This window comes from Trichosurus vulpecula, chromosome 5 (assembly GCF_011100635.1).
Source record: "Trichosurus vulpecula isolate mTriVul1 chromosome 5, mTriVul1.pri, whole genome shotgun sequence".
Taxonomy (NCBI): domain Eukaryota; kingdom Metazoa; phylum Chordata; class Mammalia; order Diprotodontia; family Phalangeridae; genus Trichosurus; species Trichosurus vulpecula.
Window position 1 is genome coordinate 56,415,095 of NC_050577.1, and position 14,290 is coordinate 56,429,384.

The following is a 14,290-nucleotide window of genomic DNA, read 5'->3' on the forward strand; positions in this document are numbered from 1 at the left end:
CAGCACCTCCCTGCCAAGTGCCTACACATTATGACAGATAAGAGATAAATACTGCTTTTATTATTCAACAGATGAGGCAAATTACCTAATTACCAAAAGGCAAATTGGCCAAATTACCCAGTTTGACGGCGACAAAACTGACACTAACATGCTTCCCATGTTTTCTACCCCAGGCCTCCAATGTCTAATTCAGGTGGGCTTTTATCCTCAATGGTCAGAAGATTTGTGGCCAAAAAAAAATCGTAGAAATGTACTCTTTAAGTGCAGACAATAAACAGTAGCCTGCTCCTTTGTTTCTGAAGTAAAATAAGCTGGAGCCCACTTCCAGTGGATTCTAATGCATTACCATGGGCCTGATAAAGTTGTTTGCAAATGTCTTACCTGATGAAGACGCAGTGTACGTAGCATGAAAACCCACAAAATTGATGTTGGCGTTAGAGATGAACTTCACGGTCAGGGAACTGCCGAAAGAGGTAACAGGAAGAGGCATATTTCTGCCGCAGTATCGGCCTAAGTAACAGGATGACAAGGAGAATGAAGCATGAGAGCACAGAGGGCTGGTGATTGAGCGAATTCTTGCAATCCTTCCTCACCCTGTCACCGGATTCAATTCTCCTAGAGAGGTCTGTAGACAGGTATCGGTTATCGGTTATGTGGACATTAGGACGGGCTTGGGAATAGCTAACAATGTGTAGATGCAACTTGCTGAAGGGGAGTTAGCAAATGAATATCCTGATACTGAGGATTCCCAGAGTGAATTAGCAACCCTAAATCCTATGAGGTTAGGAGGGTCAAAGAAGAATCAGAAACACATAGTGGGAAGGTGGAATATAGGAGAAAACATAGGCAAAGCTTTTTAAACCCATATAAATATGAGCAGCATAATCACAGAGAATGTTGCCTTTAAGGCGAGGTTCTAGAGTCTGTGTCCTTAGACTTGCTCATTTGGTGATCCGATTGGTGGGATAGAGAACGGCCTTGCTGAGGTTGCAGGGCCGGATTGGGGAGGCCGGGGTGGTAAGAACCTTAGGACACTGAACCAGAATTCAAAAGGACTTAAATCGAAAACTGGAATTCAATGGCTCAAATGGATCAATGGATCAAATGGATTCAATGGATCAAATGATCGGGAACAGTTTATGAGAATGGCAAGATGAGGGCCCACAACAAACAATGGGATGACTCTGAGTCTGGGGTGAAGCATTAAACACACAGGCATGTCCCTCACCTCCCTAAATAGGCCTGACGCTAGTCACTTAAAGAGACTAGTAACAAGTTCTTAATAATAATAGCTGGCATCTGTATAACACTTTAAGGTTTGCAAAACACTTAATAAATCTCATTTGATACTTATGACAACTCTGGAGGTGTTTCCTCATTATTATTAATTATCTACCATGTGAGGTAGATGCTCTTATTATCCTCATTTTATAGAGGAGGGACATGAGGCTGGGAGAAAAGTTAAATGACTTGTCCAGGGCCACACAGCTGGTAAATGTGACTTGAATTCGGATCTTCCTAACTCTAAGACTCACCAAGCTACCCAGCTGCCCCCTTTTGGTTGTATGCACACTATGAAAGAAGTGTAAGACTGAAGAGCTTGCAAAGTGACTAAGTTCTAGGGAATCACCATAGGAACCTGGAAGCAAAGCATCAGAGGCAAGGGAACAATCAACTTTGAGAATAAGAGAGTCTCTAATGCAGAGGATGGCAGACAGCAGTTTAGCCAGAAGAAACACATTGAAATATCGATGTAACAGCTAGAGGAGGGATTCCTGACAGGAATCTGTTCAAAACTGAACAGACATTTTTCCTTTTGCTAAGATGCTTACTAGCTTCTGTTTTGTGGCTTTTAAAAGCACAGCACAATGACTATATGCAAAGACAGCTAAATAGTCCATTTTGAACAGTCTCCAGGTTTTTAATTATCCTGTCTTAACTGTTATCTATCTTACCTGTTTATCTATCCATCCATCCCCAGGGTGGGGAACCTGCGGCCTCAAGGCCACATGTGGCCCTCTAGGTCTTCAAATGTGGCCCTTTGACTGAATCCAGACTTCACAGAACAAATCCCCAAAGGCCGCACTTGAGGATCTAGAGGCCGTACTTGAGGCCACAGGTTCTTCACTCCTGATTCTATCCTAATCTACCTATCCTAATTAGCCTAACTGTCCTGATCTTTGTGAGACCCACAGAAATCTTCCCAGTAAATTTTGCCCTGATACTGCAAATGGGAAATCCTATCCATTTTTGAGCAATTCTGTTTTTTTAAAACAAGTTCTGCATACCTCCAAGGCTTTTTCTTTTGTTGTTGTTTTTTTTTTTTAACTTGGTCTGATGCTCTCTATATCTTCGTGAAGGATTCTGGAAACTATCACCTTGAGAAACAAATGGATAAACAATTTTCCCAATAACAGCATAAAGTTAAAAGGATGCATTCATTACCTTGGAGAGGGGCATCATAATCATTTCCATCCAAAATTTCTACAAAGTCCCGTGAACAGTTGTGGCTGGATTCGAGTTCAAAGTGAGTAAATGAGAGGGTGATGTGACTGACTGTAAGAGAGAAGAGGAAAAAGTTAAAAGTTCCAGGAATCCTGTCCGGAACAAGAGGTCTCTGTAGACAGTCATGGTTGGGTGACCCTGTTTTATGGTAACATGGCACACACCAGAAGGATGGAACTGAACGGTTCTCTTTCGGTGGGGACTCCGTATCAGGTGCTCTTCAGAGCACAAAAAGGACCCATTATCTCCTCATGTGGATTAACCTTCTGCAGGGAGAAATCTCATGAGTTTGGTCTGTCCACACAGGGTTGAGAAAAAGGGAGGAGGTGGAAGAAAGGTATAACAGTAGATGGACTTCAGAATTTAGGTTCTCTTGGAAAGGGGAAGGCAGGGGACTATTTATTAGTCCATTTGTACACCCACTGGAAGATTCTATTGGATTAGGGGTGGGGGCGCTTTTGCTCTCAAGGCTTCTCTCACTAGCACTGGATCCTCTCACAGTGTTGGGTGTCTGTTTTATGGGGCAATGACTGTGCCAACAGGCTTCTCCTTGGAAAAAGAATACCCGTGCTGCTTCCAAAGTGTCTAGAGGAAAGTATAAGTGGGGGTCAGTCCCTCAGTAAAAGGGAGAAAAGAGTGAATTGTCAGGGAGAAAGCCTCAAGGAGGGCTGTGGGACTGCATTTCATCTATATGCTGATTAAGTTCAGACTTAGCATTTTTTCCACAGGCAATGGCTATCTATTTTTCCAGCAGGTATTTTGGTTAAGAATAGAAGGTCTTTCCTTATATTTTGATTCTGTGTATGTAAAAGAAAACATAATACCCTTCCTGTACTGGCACACACTGAACCACAGAGTTTTACTTCACTTCTAAAGAGAAGAACCAACGCCTGAAGGTTGAGAGCTTAATAAAGGGAGCTTTGAATCCCTCCCAGGACTCTATGTGCCTGGGTACATTCTCCTTTTGTTGTTTTTTTCAGGGGCTTTAATCTTCAGAGTGAGATCTCTTCCATTGACTTCCTTTTCTGGCTGTGCCCACAGCTAGGGTCAGGGAGGTCCTTAATCTAAATGGTTTGTAACTCACTGGAAAATAAATAACGGGCTGAAAAGACCCATGCTGGAGGCCCTGGCCTCCTTTATCTGAATGCCTGACTCTGGCCAGGGATTCTCTGAAGCTCCACCTTCCTGAGCACAGATTGGCTGAAGATTACATCACTTGCTCCCAGTTTACCCATGTCAATCAAGGTTCCTACAGAACTGTTAACCCTAAATATGCAACTGTAACAAGGAACTGATGTGAAAAGAGCCTGGACCTGGGTGTATGAAACCCTAGATTTTTAATTAGCTGATTTGGATTTAAGTTTTTCACTAGGGAAACTCACTGGTTAACTGCCCCACCTCACCTCGACTGGCAAGGCAACAGCAGTTGGACACAGTAGCCAGACTTTGGGTTAAAGGGATACTTCATAGGACTAGCTGACATCAGCCCACAGAAGGTATGCAGAGGGGTGATCTGTGCCATGCATAATGAAGCTCAGAAACAGCTTAGCAGTAAATATGGTGCCCAGACTATGGCCCTCCTGAGAAGACAGCAAGGAACTATGTGGAAATGAATGGAATGTCAATATCTAGGTCTGACTCCAGAAAAACTGGCCCTAGAAATACAGGCAGCACCTCTTCCTTTCTTGGACAAATGGTCAGTTTCTATGCTACATCTACAGCAACTCTGTGACTCATCCCATCATTGGGAACTTCATTCTCTTTTATGAAGGAGCCCAACATTTATATATTCTATATGTATTCTATATTATAACTAGTCCTCTATATTATAACTGGTTCTCTATAATATAACTAGTCCTAGGACTTTTGAAATCTCTCTGCTCCTCATTATTCTTCACTAGATCATCATCCATTTCTTGTGCTCTTAGTCTGGGCATTCCCAAGGGCTACAGCCTGAACTCCTCTTTTTTCTCTCTCAGAGATCCCATGAGTTCAAGTACCATTTCCGTGAAAAATGACTCTCAAGTCTCTCTCTGCAGCACTAATATATTTTCTGAATTCCAGTCACACATTACCAATACCTAGATTATAGTTCTTCCTAGATATCTTATTGACATCTCAAACTCAATTATATCCATAATAGAATTGTTATCTTCTCCCCTCAAACCCATCGCTCTACCAAGTCTCCCTATTTTCATCAAGGGCACCAACGTCTAAATGCTCTCATCTCCGATCTTGGAATCCCCGGCTGTATTCAAGGCTCAGACTCTTTCAAGAGGCCTTAACTGGTCCGCAGTTGTTGTTATGTCACTGTATTTGTTAGTATGTATCCTATATGTATCTGTCATAATTTTGTCTCACCTGGGCAGAATATAAGCTCTTCGAGGGCAGGAAATATCTTCCTTTTTTGTCTTTATAACCCTAACATCTAGCATACAGGTTGTTAATAAGTGCTTGTTAAATTGAATTAAAGATCTGCAGACCTAGAGTACTATATTCTCATTCTATATGCCCAGAATTTTCTAACTCCAGATATCTTTATCATTCTTCTACAGTTGTTTATTAAGTATCTATCACATGCTAGGATGTGTGCTTGGCATGCTTATCCAATGTTTTCTGTCAGATAACCTGCTACTAATGTGTGTGTGTGCGCATGTGTATACACACACACACACACACACACACACACACACACAATGTCCTCCCTGGCAGATTAGACCATTTTTGTTCTCTGCCTCATCAGGATGCAGGACTTGCTAAAGAAGCAGAGGAGGGATTTCTTATTGTTAGCACAGAGGAGATAAGGATATTAGTCATCTAGCTAACTTTCCCACAGACATGTTTTTGTGAGGTTTTTTTTTTTTTTTTTTACTTACATGGAGGTTGAGCTTGGATTATCCAGCTGCAGTTCTGGTTATTTTGGTACTTGGCCGGGTACAAAGGAGAGGAAATAGTACCAGTAGAATCAGTGACCAAGAAGCTTCCACAGGCTGAGAACAAAACACACACATTTTGATATATCGATATTATATATATATATATTCACATATAGATAGATAGGTTATAGATAGAAAGACAGAAACAGAAAGTATAGACAGAGAGATAAGACAGACAGAACAGATAGAAAGACAGAAAGGATATATAGAAAGACAGAAAAGATAGGATAAATAGAAAGACAGAGTAGATAGATAGATAGATAGACAGACAGACAGACAGACAGATAGATAGACAGATATGATAGACAGTTGCTACTGACTGACTGTATTTAAATCCCAGAGCCTGAGTGCTTTGGTGAGTGGAAACATGCAGAGATTATCCTGACTTCTGACGTATTTGCCAAAGGCCCTGTCAGCAAAGATAGTCTTCTTTTACAGCTTCACATTAGCCCAAGGGAAATTGGAAGAATAATTGGCATTTGTAATAGTATTCCTAAATACAGGAAGTGGGGAAGTGGAACAGAGTAATGGATTTGAAGGCGATCAATTGGCTGCATAATTTCCACAAAGGTCTGGCCTCGGTTGCCAAACTCTCCCCAATATAAAAAACATTGCTAGGAAGGGATTCACTTTATAAATAAGCTATTCCTTTAGGAAAGAGAGGGGAAAAACTAATTAGGTAATAACTGATGAAGATCTAAGTTATATCATTTTAGAAAAAATGTACTCCTTTTGTATTTCTACAAATGCACATATAACTATCTTTCTAGAACAACATAATAAATACCTTCATAGACTGAAAAGATATATGGAAGATGACCATATTTCCAAGTGGGAAAGGCCAAAGGCATGGCCAAGTCCAGTGACTTTACACAATATATCTTGTAATGAGATAGAATTGAAAGCATTTTGTCAGTCCACAGGGATTATTTCTGAAATGTCAATTTTTTTAAACATAGAGACCTCAAAAAAGAAATCAATGATTAAACTGCATCAGAATTCCGTTAATTTATTATTCTTTCTTAATACCAATGTCAAGCCAGATTTGGAGGCAAAACAAAGTGTATGACATTCTTTGGGGAAACCAAACATCCATCCACATGACGTGTCACATTCTCTCGGAAGTCCCTGAAATAAAGTCATACGGTTTTACAGCTAGAGGGAATTTTAGGAACCATCTACTACAACTAGATGTAACTGCAACTTTATAAGTAAAGAAATCTAGGCTGAGGTTACTTAAATGTTTGTTGAATTGAAGTAGTGCAAAGCCAGGACTAGAATCCAAATCCCCTTGATTTCTGGACTAGCACTCCTTCTGTGGGAAAACAACCCAAAACATAAAAGCATAAAAAGAGAACTGTAAATAAAACCATGACTTTCCAACCCAGAGAGCTTGCTTTAAAAATACATAATAAATACAACATTTTACTTTCAAAGCCATCTTGCTTGTCTGTGCTTCCTTTTAAACTTTTTCCTGTTCTCTCCTGTGCATTTAAACAAATGTTTCAATGGCCCTCTTTTTTTCCTTCTCTCATTTTTGCATTACCATTACTACTCTCTTTCTTCCAGCCACCCTCATTTAAAAAAAAAAAGAAAAATATTACAGCAAATAAGCACAGTTGAACAACAATCCATGCTGTGTCCATCTCTGAAAACGCGTGTCTCTTTCTGCACCTTGAACACATTGCTTCCCAGTCAGGAGATGGATAACATCATTCATCACAGGTTCTTTGGAAACATGATTGGTCACTGCTTTGATCAAGATTTTTAAGTATTTCAAAGTTGTTGTCTTTACAATGTTGTTGTTATATAGATTGTTCTTCTGGTTCTGCTCACTTCAATTTGAATCAGTTAAAACAAGTCTTCCCAAGATTCTATGAAACCATCTCTTTTCCAATTTCTTATAGTGCATTAATAATCCATAACATTCATATACCACACTTGGTTTGAGATCATGATTACTGCTTTCTAATCCAGTCTGCTGCCCTCTTCTGATTTTTTGGGTAAGTTTACATTCATGGTTAGGATTATTAATTGAGAAGTCCTCTCTATCATAACCTCTTACATTATTTCATTTCTTAGCACTAAGCTTCCTCTCTTTCCAAAAAAAAAAAATGTAGAAGTAAGGAGATCAGTGTCAGTGGCTTATAACTGGTATTCCATTACATAGATATTCAGTAATCTGATTCTGTTATACACACATATATGTATACACATGCACACACATACACATACAGGTACGCATGCACATGAACATGCCCGTAACCCCAGTTTCTCCCCTGACCTCCACTTCAGCATCTCTGTGCACCAGACATTTCAAACTGCGTATCTCAGAGCCATCTTAAATTCAACATGTCCCAAACTGAATTCATTCTCTTCCATCTGCCCTAAACAACAACAACAACAACAAGACTTCTCTTCTTCTGGGCTTCCCTCCTTCTCTCAAAGACACCACCATCCTTTCAGCCTCCCAAGTCCATGACCTTGGCATTATCTCGCGCTCTCCACTCTCCCTCACTCCATACACTCAATCAGTTGCTTTCACAGTGGCTCTCACATCTTACACCATCCCTATACTCACGCAGCTCCCTTAGTTCTGGCCCTTATCACCTCTCAATTTATTATTTCTTAGATTATTTCGATAGCCTCCTAATGAGTCTTTCTGCCTCAATTTCTCACCTCTCCAGGCTATCCTGAAGGTGCCTGCCAAAGTTCTTTTCCTAAACCCAGCTCTGACCATGTGATTGTCCTACTCAATTAATTCCTGTTTCCTATCACCTCTATGGTAAAATAGGAATGTCTGTATTTGGATTTGAAAGCACCATACAGTGAGGCCCCACTATCTTCCCAGCTACATTGGATGCTAGTCTGTCTGTTCTCAAACATCTCCTGTTCCTATCTATCTGCACTAGCCACACCCCATGCTGAGAATACAGTCCCTCCTTGCCTCTCTTCATTCTTAAGCCCCTATCTTCTTCAGGAAGACGTTCACCATCCTCTCAACTACCAGCAACCTCCTTCCACAAATACCTTGCATTTTACCACTTTTTATGTGTTTGTACTTATTTTATTCTTAGGCTGTACACACACACACACACACACACACACACACACACACATTGTCTCCCATTAGACTGATTATTTCTTTAAGTAGGAGTCACGTCATTCTTTGTCCCTGTATCCCCAGTACCCAGCACAGTGCCTGTAACATAGTAGGTGCTTAATAAAAACTTGATTGATTTATTTTATTCTATTGTCTCTTTTTGCTTCCCTTTGCCCACACTAGATCATGGGTTCTTACCTTTCCTTTTTTTTTCTTTTTTTGCCTTAACTCCCCCATTCAGTAAGCAGTCTCCTTACAATATCAATGTATTGCTTTTCCTTACAACTACTATGTATGTATATATATATATGCATATATATGCATTTATTAACTTTACATTCAAAAGACAAATGATCTAAGGAAATGAACAAATATTTCTCAAAGAAGATTAGCAAACTATTAATAATTCTATCTTGGGCAGCTAGGTGGTACAGTGGATAGAGAGCTGGGCTTGAGTCAGGAAGACTCATCTTCCTGAGTTCAAATCTGGCCTCAAACACTTAGTAGCTCTGTGATCCTGGGCAGGGCGCTTAATCCATTTGCCTCAGTTTCCTCATCTGTAAAGTGAGCTGGATGAGGAAGAGGCAAACCACTCCAGTATCTTTGCCACGAAAACCCCAAATGGGGTCACGAAAAGTAGGACATGACTGAAACAGTTGAACAACAAGAATAACTCAGTAACAGAATTGTCCAATTTTTGAACAATAAGAGAAATACAAATCAAAACAAATATGAAATTTCATCCCGTGTCCTGCAAATTGGCAAAAATAACAAAAGATGGGATTAGTCAGTGTTGAAGGGGGTAGAGAAAAATAGGCACACTGGTACATTGTTGGTAGAGCAGTGAATTAGTACAACCATTTTGGAAAGTGATTCGGAATCATGCAAATAATGTGACGAAAATGTCCATACCAGGGGTGGGGAACCTACAGTTTTGAGGCCACATGTAGCCTGCTAGGTCCTCAAGTGCAGCCCTTAGACTGAAACTAAACTTCCCAGAACAAATCCCTTTAATAAAAGGATTGGTTCTGTAAAACTTGGACTCAGTCAAAAGCTCGTACCCAAAGACCTAGAAGGCCACATGTGGCCTCTAAGCCACAGGTTCCCCACCCCTGATCCATACTCTTTGATCAAAAAATTCCATTACTGGACTATATGCAAAGGAGGGCAATGAAAAGAAGGAATCTCCTGTATATACCAAAATATTTACAGCAGTAATTTTTTGTGAGAGCAAAGAATTGGAAACAAAGTAGATGCCCACTGAACAAGGAATGGTTAAAAACAAAATGTGGCACATTAATAGAGAATATTACTGTGCTATAAGACATGATAAATGCTATGACTGAATGGAAAGATCAATATGAACTAATGCTGAATGAAGTAGGCAGGGCAAGAAAACAACAAACACAATGGTTACAAAAAATGTAAATGAACAAACAAAAAAATCAAAAGTGAATTTTGCAAAATTCTTTATGAATAATTATGAGTCAAAAGAAGAAATATGAGAAGATTCTATCCTATCCTTTTGGAGACATGGGTGGGCCACAAGTTTTTCAATTACATTCAGTAAACATTTATTAAGTACCTACTATGTGCCAAAAACTGTGCTAAGCGCTAGGGATACAAATAAGAAAACAACAGTCCCTGTCCTCAAGGAACTTACAATCTAATAGGGGAAGACAACATATGAACATGCTCTGGAAAGCAGGGAGGAGGAATAGGGGAAATGGGTACATTGCACATATTTTAGACTCTTTATGCACTGATCAATTATGTTGATTTTTAATTTTTTTCTTTTCTGTCTTTAAAAATTACTGTTTGTTACATGGGATGGCTGTTTGGGAGGAGGAAGAGAAGGATACAGGAGGATATTGTGGTGAAGTAAAAGAAAAACAAAAGAAAAGGATAAAAACTTATTTCAAAATAGAAGATATTTAATCATGAATAAAGCTATATATAGCATATATACATATACCTGTTGTATATATTTTGTATGTACTTATTATCTCTACCATTAGACTCTAATTTCGTTCAAGTAGTAAATGTTTTCATTCTTTGTACTTGTACTCTAGAACATTGTATGGCGTCTGGCATATAGTTGACATTTAATAAATACCCATTGAATGACTGATTGCTTCCCTTTCCCCTGCCTCTTAAAATTAAGGGAGTAGAACCAATTCACTCCAAGTTGTTTGTTTTATTTCATTTCTTAAATGTTCTTTGAAGATCTTGTATTTCTGAAGGAACATTTTTTTCTTCACCCATTAGAATATTAGCACATCATCGTCTTATACCTCCTTTACTTTTAACTCCTTCACTGACAGCTCAAATACATTTATTTTTCTAGGTTTCTCCAGAATGAATTTTGCATTTCGAAGTTTTCACTCAGCTTTGCTCTTTTCTTCAAGAATGCATGAAAGTGCTTTACTCCATTAAAGGTCCATCTTCCCCCTGTAGAATTATACTCAGCTCTTTGGGGTAAGTCATTCTTGGTCGTAAGCTTATATCTTTTTTTTCCCATTTAGAATAATGTATTCCAAGATCTCCTCATTTATAGTAGAGGCTACCAGGCTCTGTGTGATCCTGACTATGGTTTCTTGGCATTTAAACTTCTTTCTGATGGCTTGAAGTAATTTTTCTTTGATGTGAAAGCTCTGGATTTTGGCTATAACATTCCTGAGACCTTTCCTTTTGGGGTTTCTTTTAGGAGATGATTTCTGTACTCTCTATTTTTACTTCGCCCTCTAGTTCTAATAGATCTAGGAGGTTTTAATTTGTGATTTCTTGAAATAGAGTATCCAGGTTTATTTCTTATCATGCTTTTCAGGGAGTTTGATGATTTTCCAATTATCTCTCCTTGACCTGATTTCAATGTAAGTTGTTTTTGATAGCAGATACCTTATATTTTCTTCCATTTTAAAAAATTTTGTTCTAATATTTCTTATTGTTCCATGAAGTCACTGATTTCTGCTTGGTCTATTTTAATTTTCAAGGAGTCTGCTTCTTGGGTGTACTTTCTTTTCTAAGTTATTTATCAATCTTCTCTCTTTCCACTGGAGCTTTTACTTTGTTTTTTTCAGTCCCTCACTATCCTGGTTCCAATGAAGTCTGACTCACTAGATTTCACCATGAAGCCTCAATGGTCTTCTAATTCTGGAAGTTCCCTTGGCTTCTGGGACATCCCTCTACTCAGAATACTTCCTTGTCCCATTGGAGAGTTGCCCTCAGAACCTCTATTTTGAGGAAGGGCCCAAGCCTGACATCCTTCCTTCCTCTCCTCACTCTGCTTCTGTTGCTCTACATTCACCACTTTTTAGCCTCTTTCTCAGCATTCCCCTGTTGGGTATCTTGTCTTCCCCCATTATATGTAAACCCGAGGGCAGAGACTTTCTTTTTGCTAGCATTTGTATCTCAGTGCTTAACACTGTGCCTGGAACATAGTAAGTTTTGAATAAATGCTTGCTGGCTGACGTTCTATTGCTTCATTTCTTCCAGGTATTTATTCAGGCCTTGTGGAAAATTCATTTCCTCCTTGGAGTTTCTGCTTACAACTGTTATGTGGTTAATACTCTTCATCTAGGTTGGATTTAGGAGGGTGTCTAGATTTATAATGATTCTTGACCAAGGTTGTAGTACTGCTTACTTCTCAAGTCTTCGTTCCTGAACTGGGACTTTTTGCTAGGGCCCCCTTGCTTCCAAGGTCCATGTTGTGAATTTCAAACTACCCTGGGACTTTTTTTGGGGGGGCCTTTAACTCTTGTTGCCTCCAGATACAGAACCTCTGGCCCATTATGGCCAGAACAGACAGATTAAAGAGATTAACAGGGAGTGACACCAACTACCGAGTGCTCAGGAAACAAGAGAAATTAATGAGGAAAACTACACATATTTTACAAAACCACTAAAGTTGGTATTGAACTAAATTTCACAATTTTCTCTTTTAATTTACACTTAAGTTTCTTGTTTGAATAATCAGTTTTCTTAAAAAGTAAGAATTTGTGAAATTAGAGACATTTGGTTTTCTTTTCCATCAAAGTTCTCCTCTGCTGTCTCACTGAGCCATAAAGGTGACCTTGGTTTCTTGAAGGTTCTGCCAGGGGACAAGTTCTGTTGGGCCATAAGGGAGGCTAAGAGCAGAGCCTGGATGACTAACTGGTTGCCTTGCCTGGGAGAACCAGGCCAGCTGTTTGGGGAGGTTTATCACTGAGTTATTGCCCACAGGATAGATTTTTTTTGGGTTATGACAACCCCTGAAGACAATCTACTTAGATTTGTGTTGGCAGCAGGAGTACCCACAGTGACAAAATCAGAGACCTGTAATGTACTGAAGAAAGTATTGAATTATTTCTTATATGAAAAATTACTTTTCAATGACATTCTGAAACCATAGCTGAGCCATTACAAAGTATTTATTGGCCCATGAGATTAAGATAAAGATAATTATTAGAAAGGTTTTGCTTGATCTATCTAATATATCCTATCCAGCAAAGATGTAAGCTGACAGTAGAAACTAGAAGCCTCCAGATGAAAGAAGTGTGTTATAAGTATTAATAAGTCTTCCCCTCACCAATTTTTAATGATTTTATAGAAGTAACAAATCAAATGATTTGTAAACAAACAGTGTAAGGTGCTAATCATTCAAATAACAGAATCTTGCTCTCAATGTGCAAAGAAATACAATGAAAATAAGGGAATAATATGTCATAAAAATCAAAGAAAACATACGTAAAGGATTTTGCAAACCTTAAAGCACTATATAGATGTCAGATATTACTATTATTAATGCAATTATATAATGTATTATGCAATTAGACAAAATAGAATTAGACTTGAGTCAAAAACAAAGACAAAAAAGTAAACGAAAAGGGAATGGTAACAAGAATGAGGGAAAAGGAATCATTCTCATAAGATCACTGATTTCAAAGTGAAAGACACCTTAGAGGTCATCTAGTCCAATCCCTTATTTTACAGCTCAGAAAATTCAATCCCAATTATGATAATTAAGTGGCTTGCTCAAGGTCACAGAGATCATATGCAACAGAACTGAGTTTTGAACCCAGATTCTTTGCCTCCAAATATTTCCATTATGAAATGCTGCCTCAGCCTACATGGGGAGAATTTTGAGAAGGATGCCTCAGTAAGCAACTAAGAAGTACTCTGCTTTCGTACTACTATCAAATTCAATGAAGATAACCCAAATAAATTAGTTAGGATGTCCTTGCTCATCAACAATTTTTTTTGATCCATCCTGACTTCAGGTGAGCAACAAGATCAATCTCTAGGAAAAGGAGAGCCTGCAGGTCCAACAGTCCAAGGGGGCATCAGGATATCCACGCAGGACTTACCTTCTATGAAGTGAGCCCGGAAGCCTCTGCTCTGGCTGGCACTGGTGGACTGAAATCTCACAAAGAGGGTACTTCTTGAAGAGATGATGGGGACAGGTCGCTGTCTTCCACAAAGGTTGGCAAGGACAGCAGATGCTGCATCTGAACCATCGTGGACCTTCACAAAATTGAAACAGACAAGAAAGATGGTCAGAATTTTAGATTCAGCAATGTCGACAAATACTCCTACATAAGGCCCACCAACAGTAGACCATAAACAGTGTCAAGTAGATTGTTTCCACAATGAAAGAAGTCAGCGCAGTTGATCCCAATGGGCAGCAAGTAACAGTATACCTAGTGAGGGAATTGCATTCTCTTCAGTTGGGAAGCTGTCTATGGAAGCTGATAAACACAGAGTCAGA

At 39.2% G+C, this 14,290-nt stretch overlaps 1 protein-coding gene across 1 annotated transcript in view; it reads right to left on the reverse strand.

Annotated features, from left to right (window-relative positions):
- CUBN (cubilin) overlaps positions 1 to 14,290 on the reverse strand; it is a 299,579-nt gene that overhangs the window by 124,473 nt on the left and 160,816 nt on the right. The window contains exons 32-35 of the mRNA XM_036760230.1: positions 13,890 to 14,046; positions 5,382 to 5,495; positions 2,446 to 2,556; positions 382 to 510 (exon numbers count right to left, since the gene is read on the reverse strand). Coding sequence (XP_036616125.1) covers positions 382 to 510; positions 2,446 to 2,556; positions 5,382 to 5,495; positions 13,890 to 14,046 — 511 coding nt within the window. The remainder of the gene's footprint in view (positions 1 to 381; positions 511 to 2,445; positions 2,557 to 5,381; positions 5,496 to 13,889; positions 14,047 to 14,290) is intronic.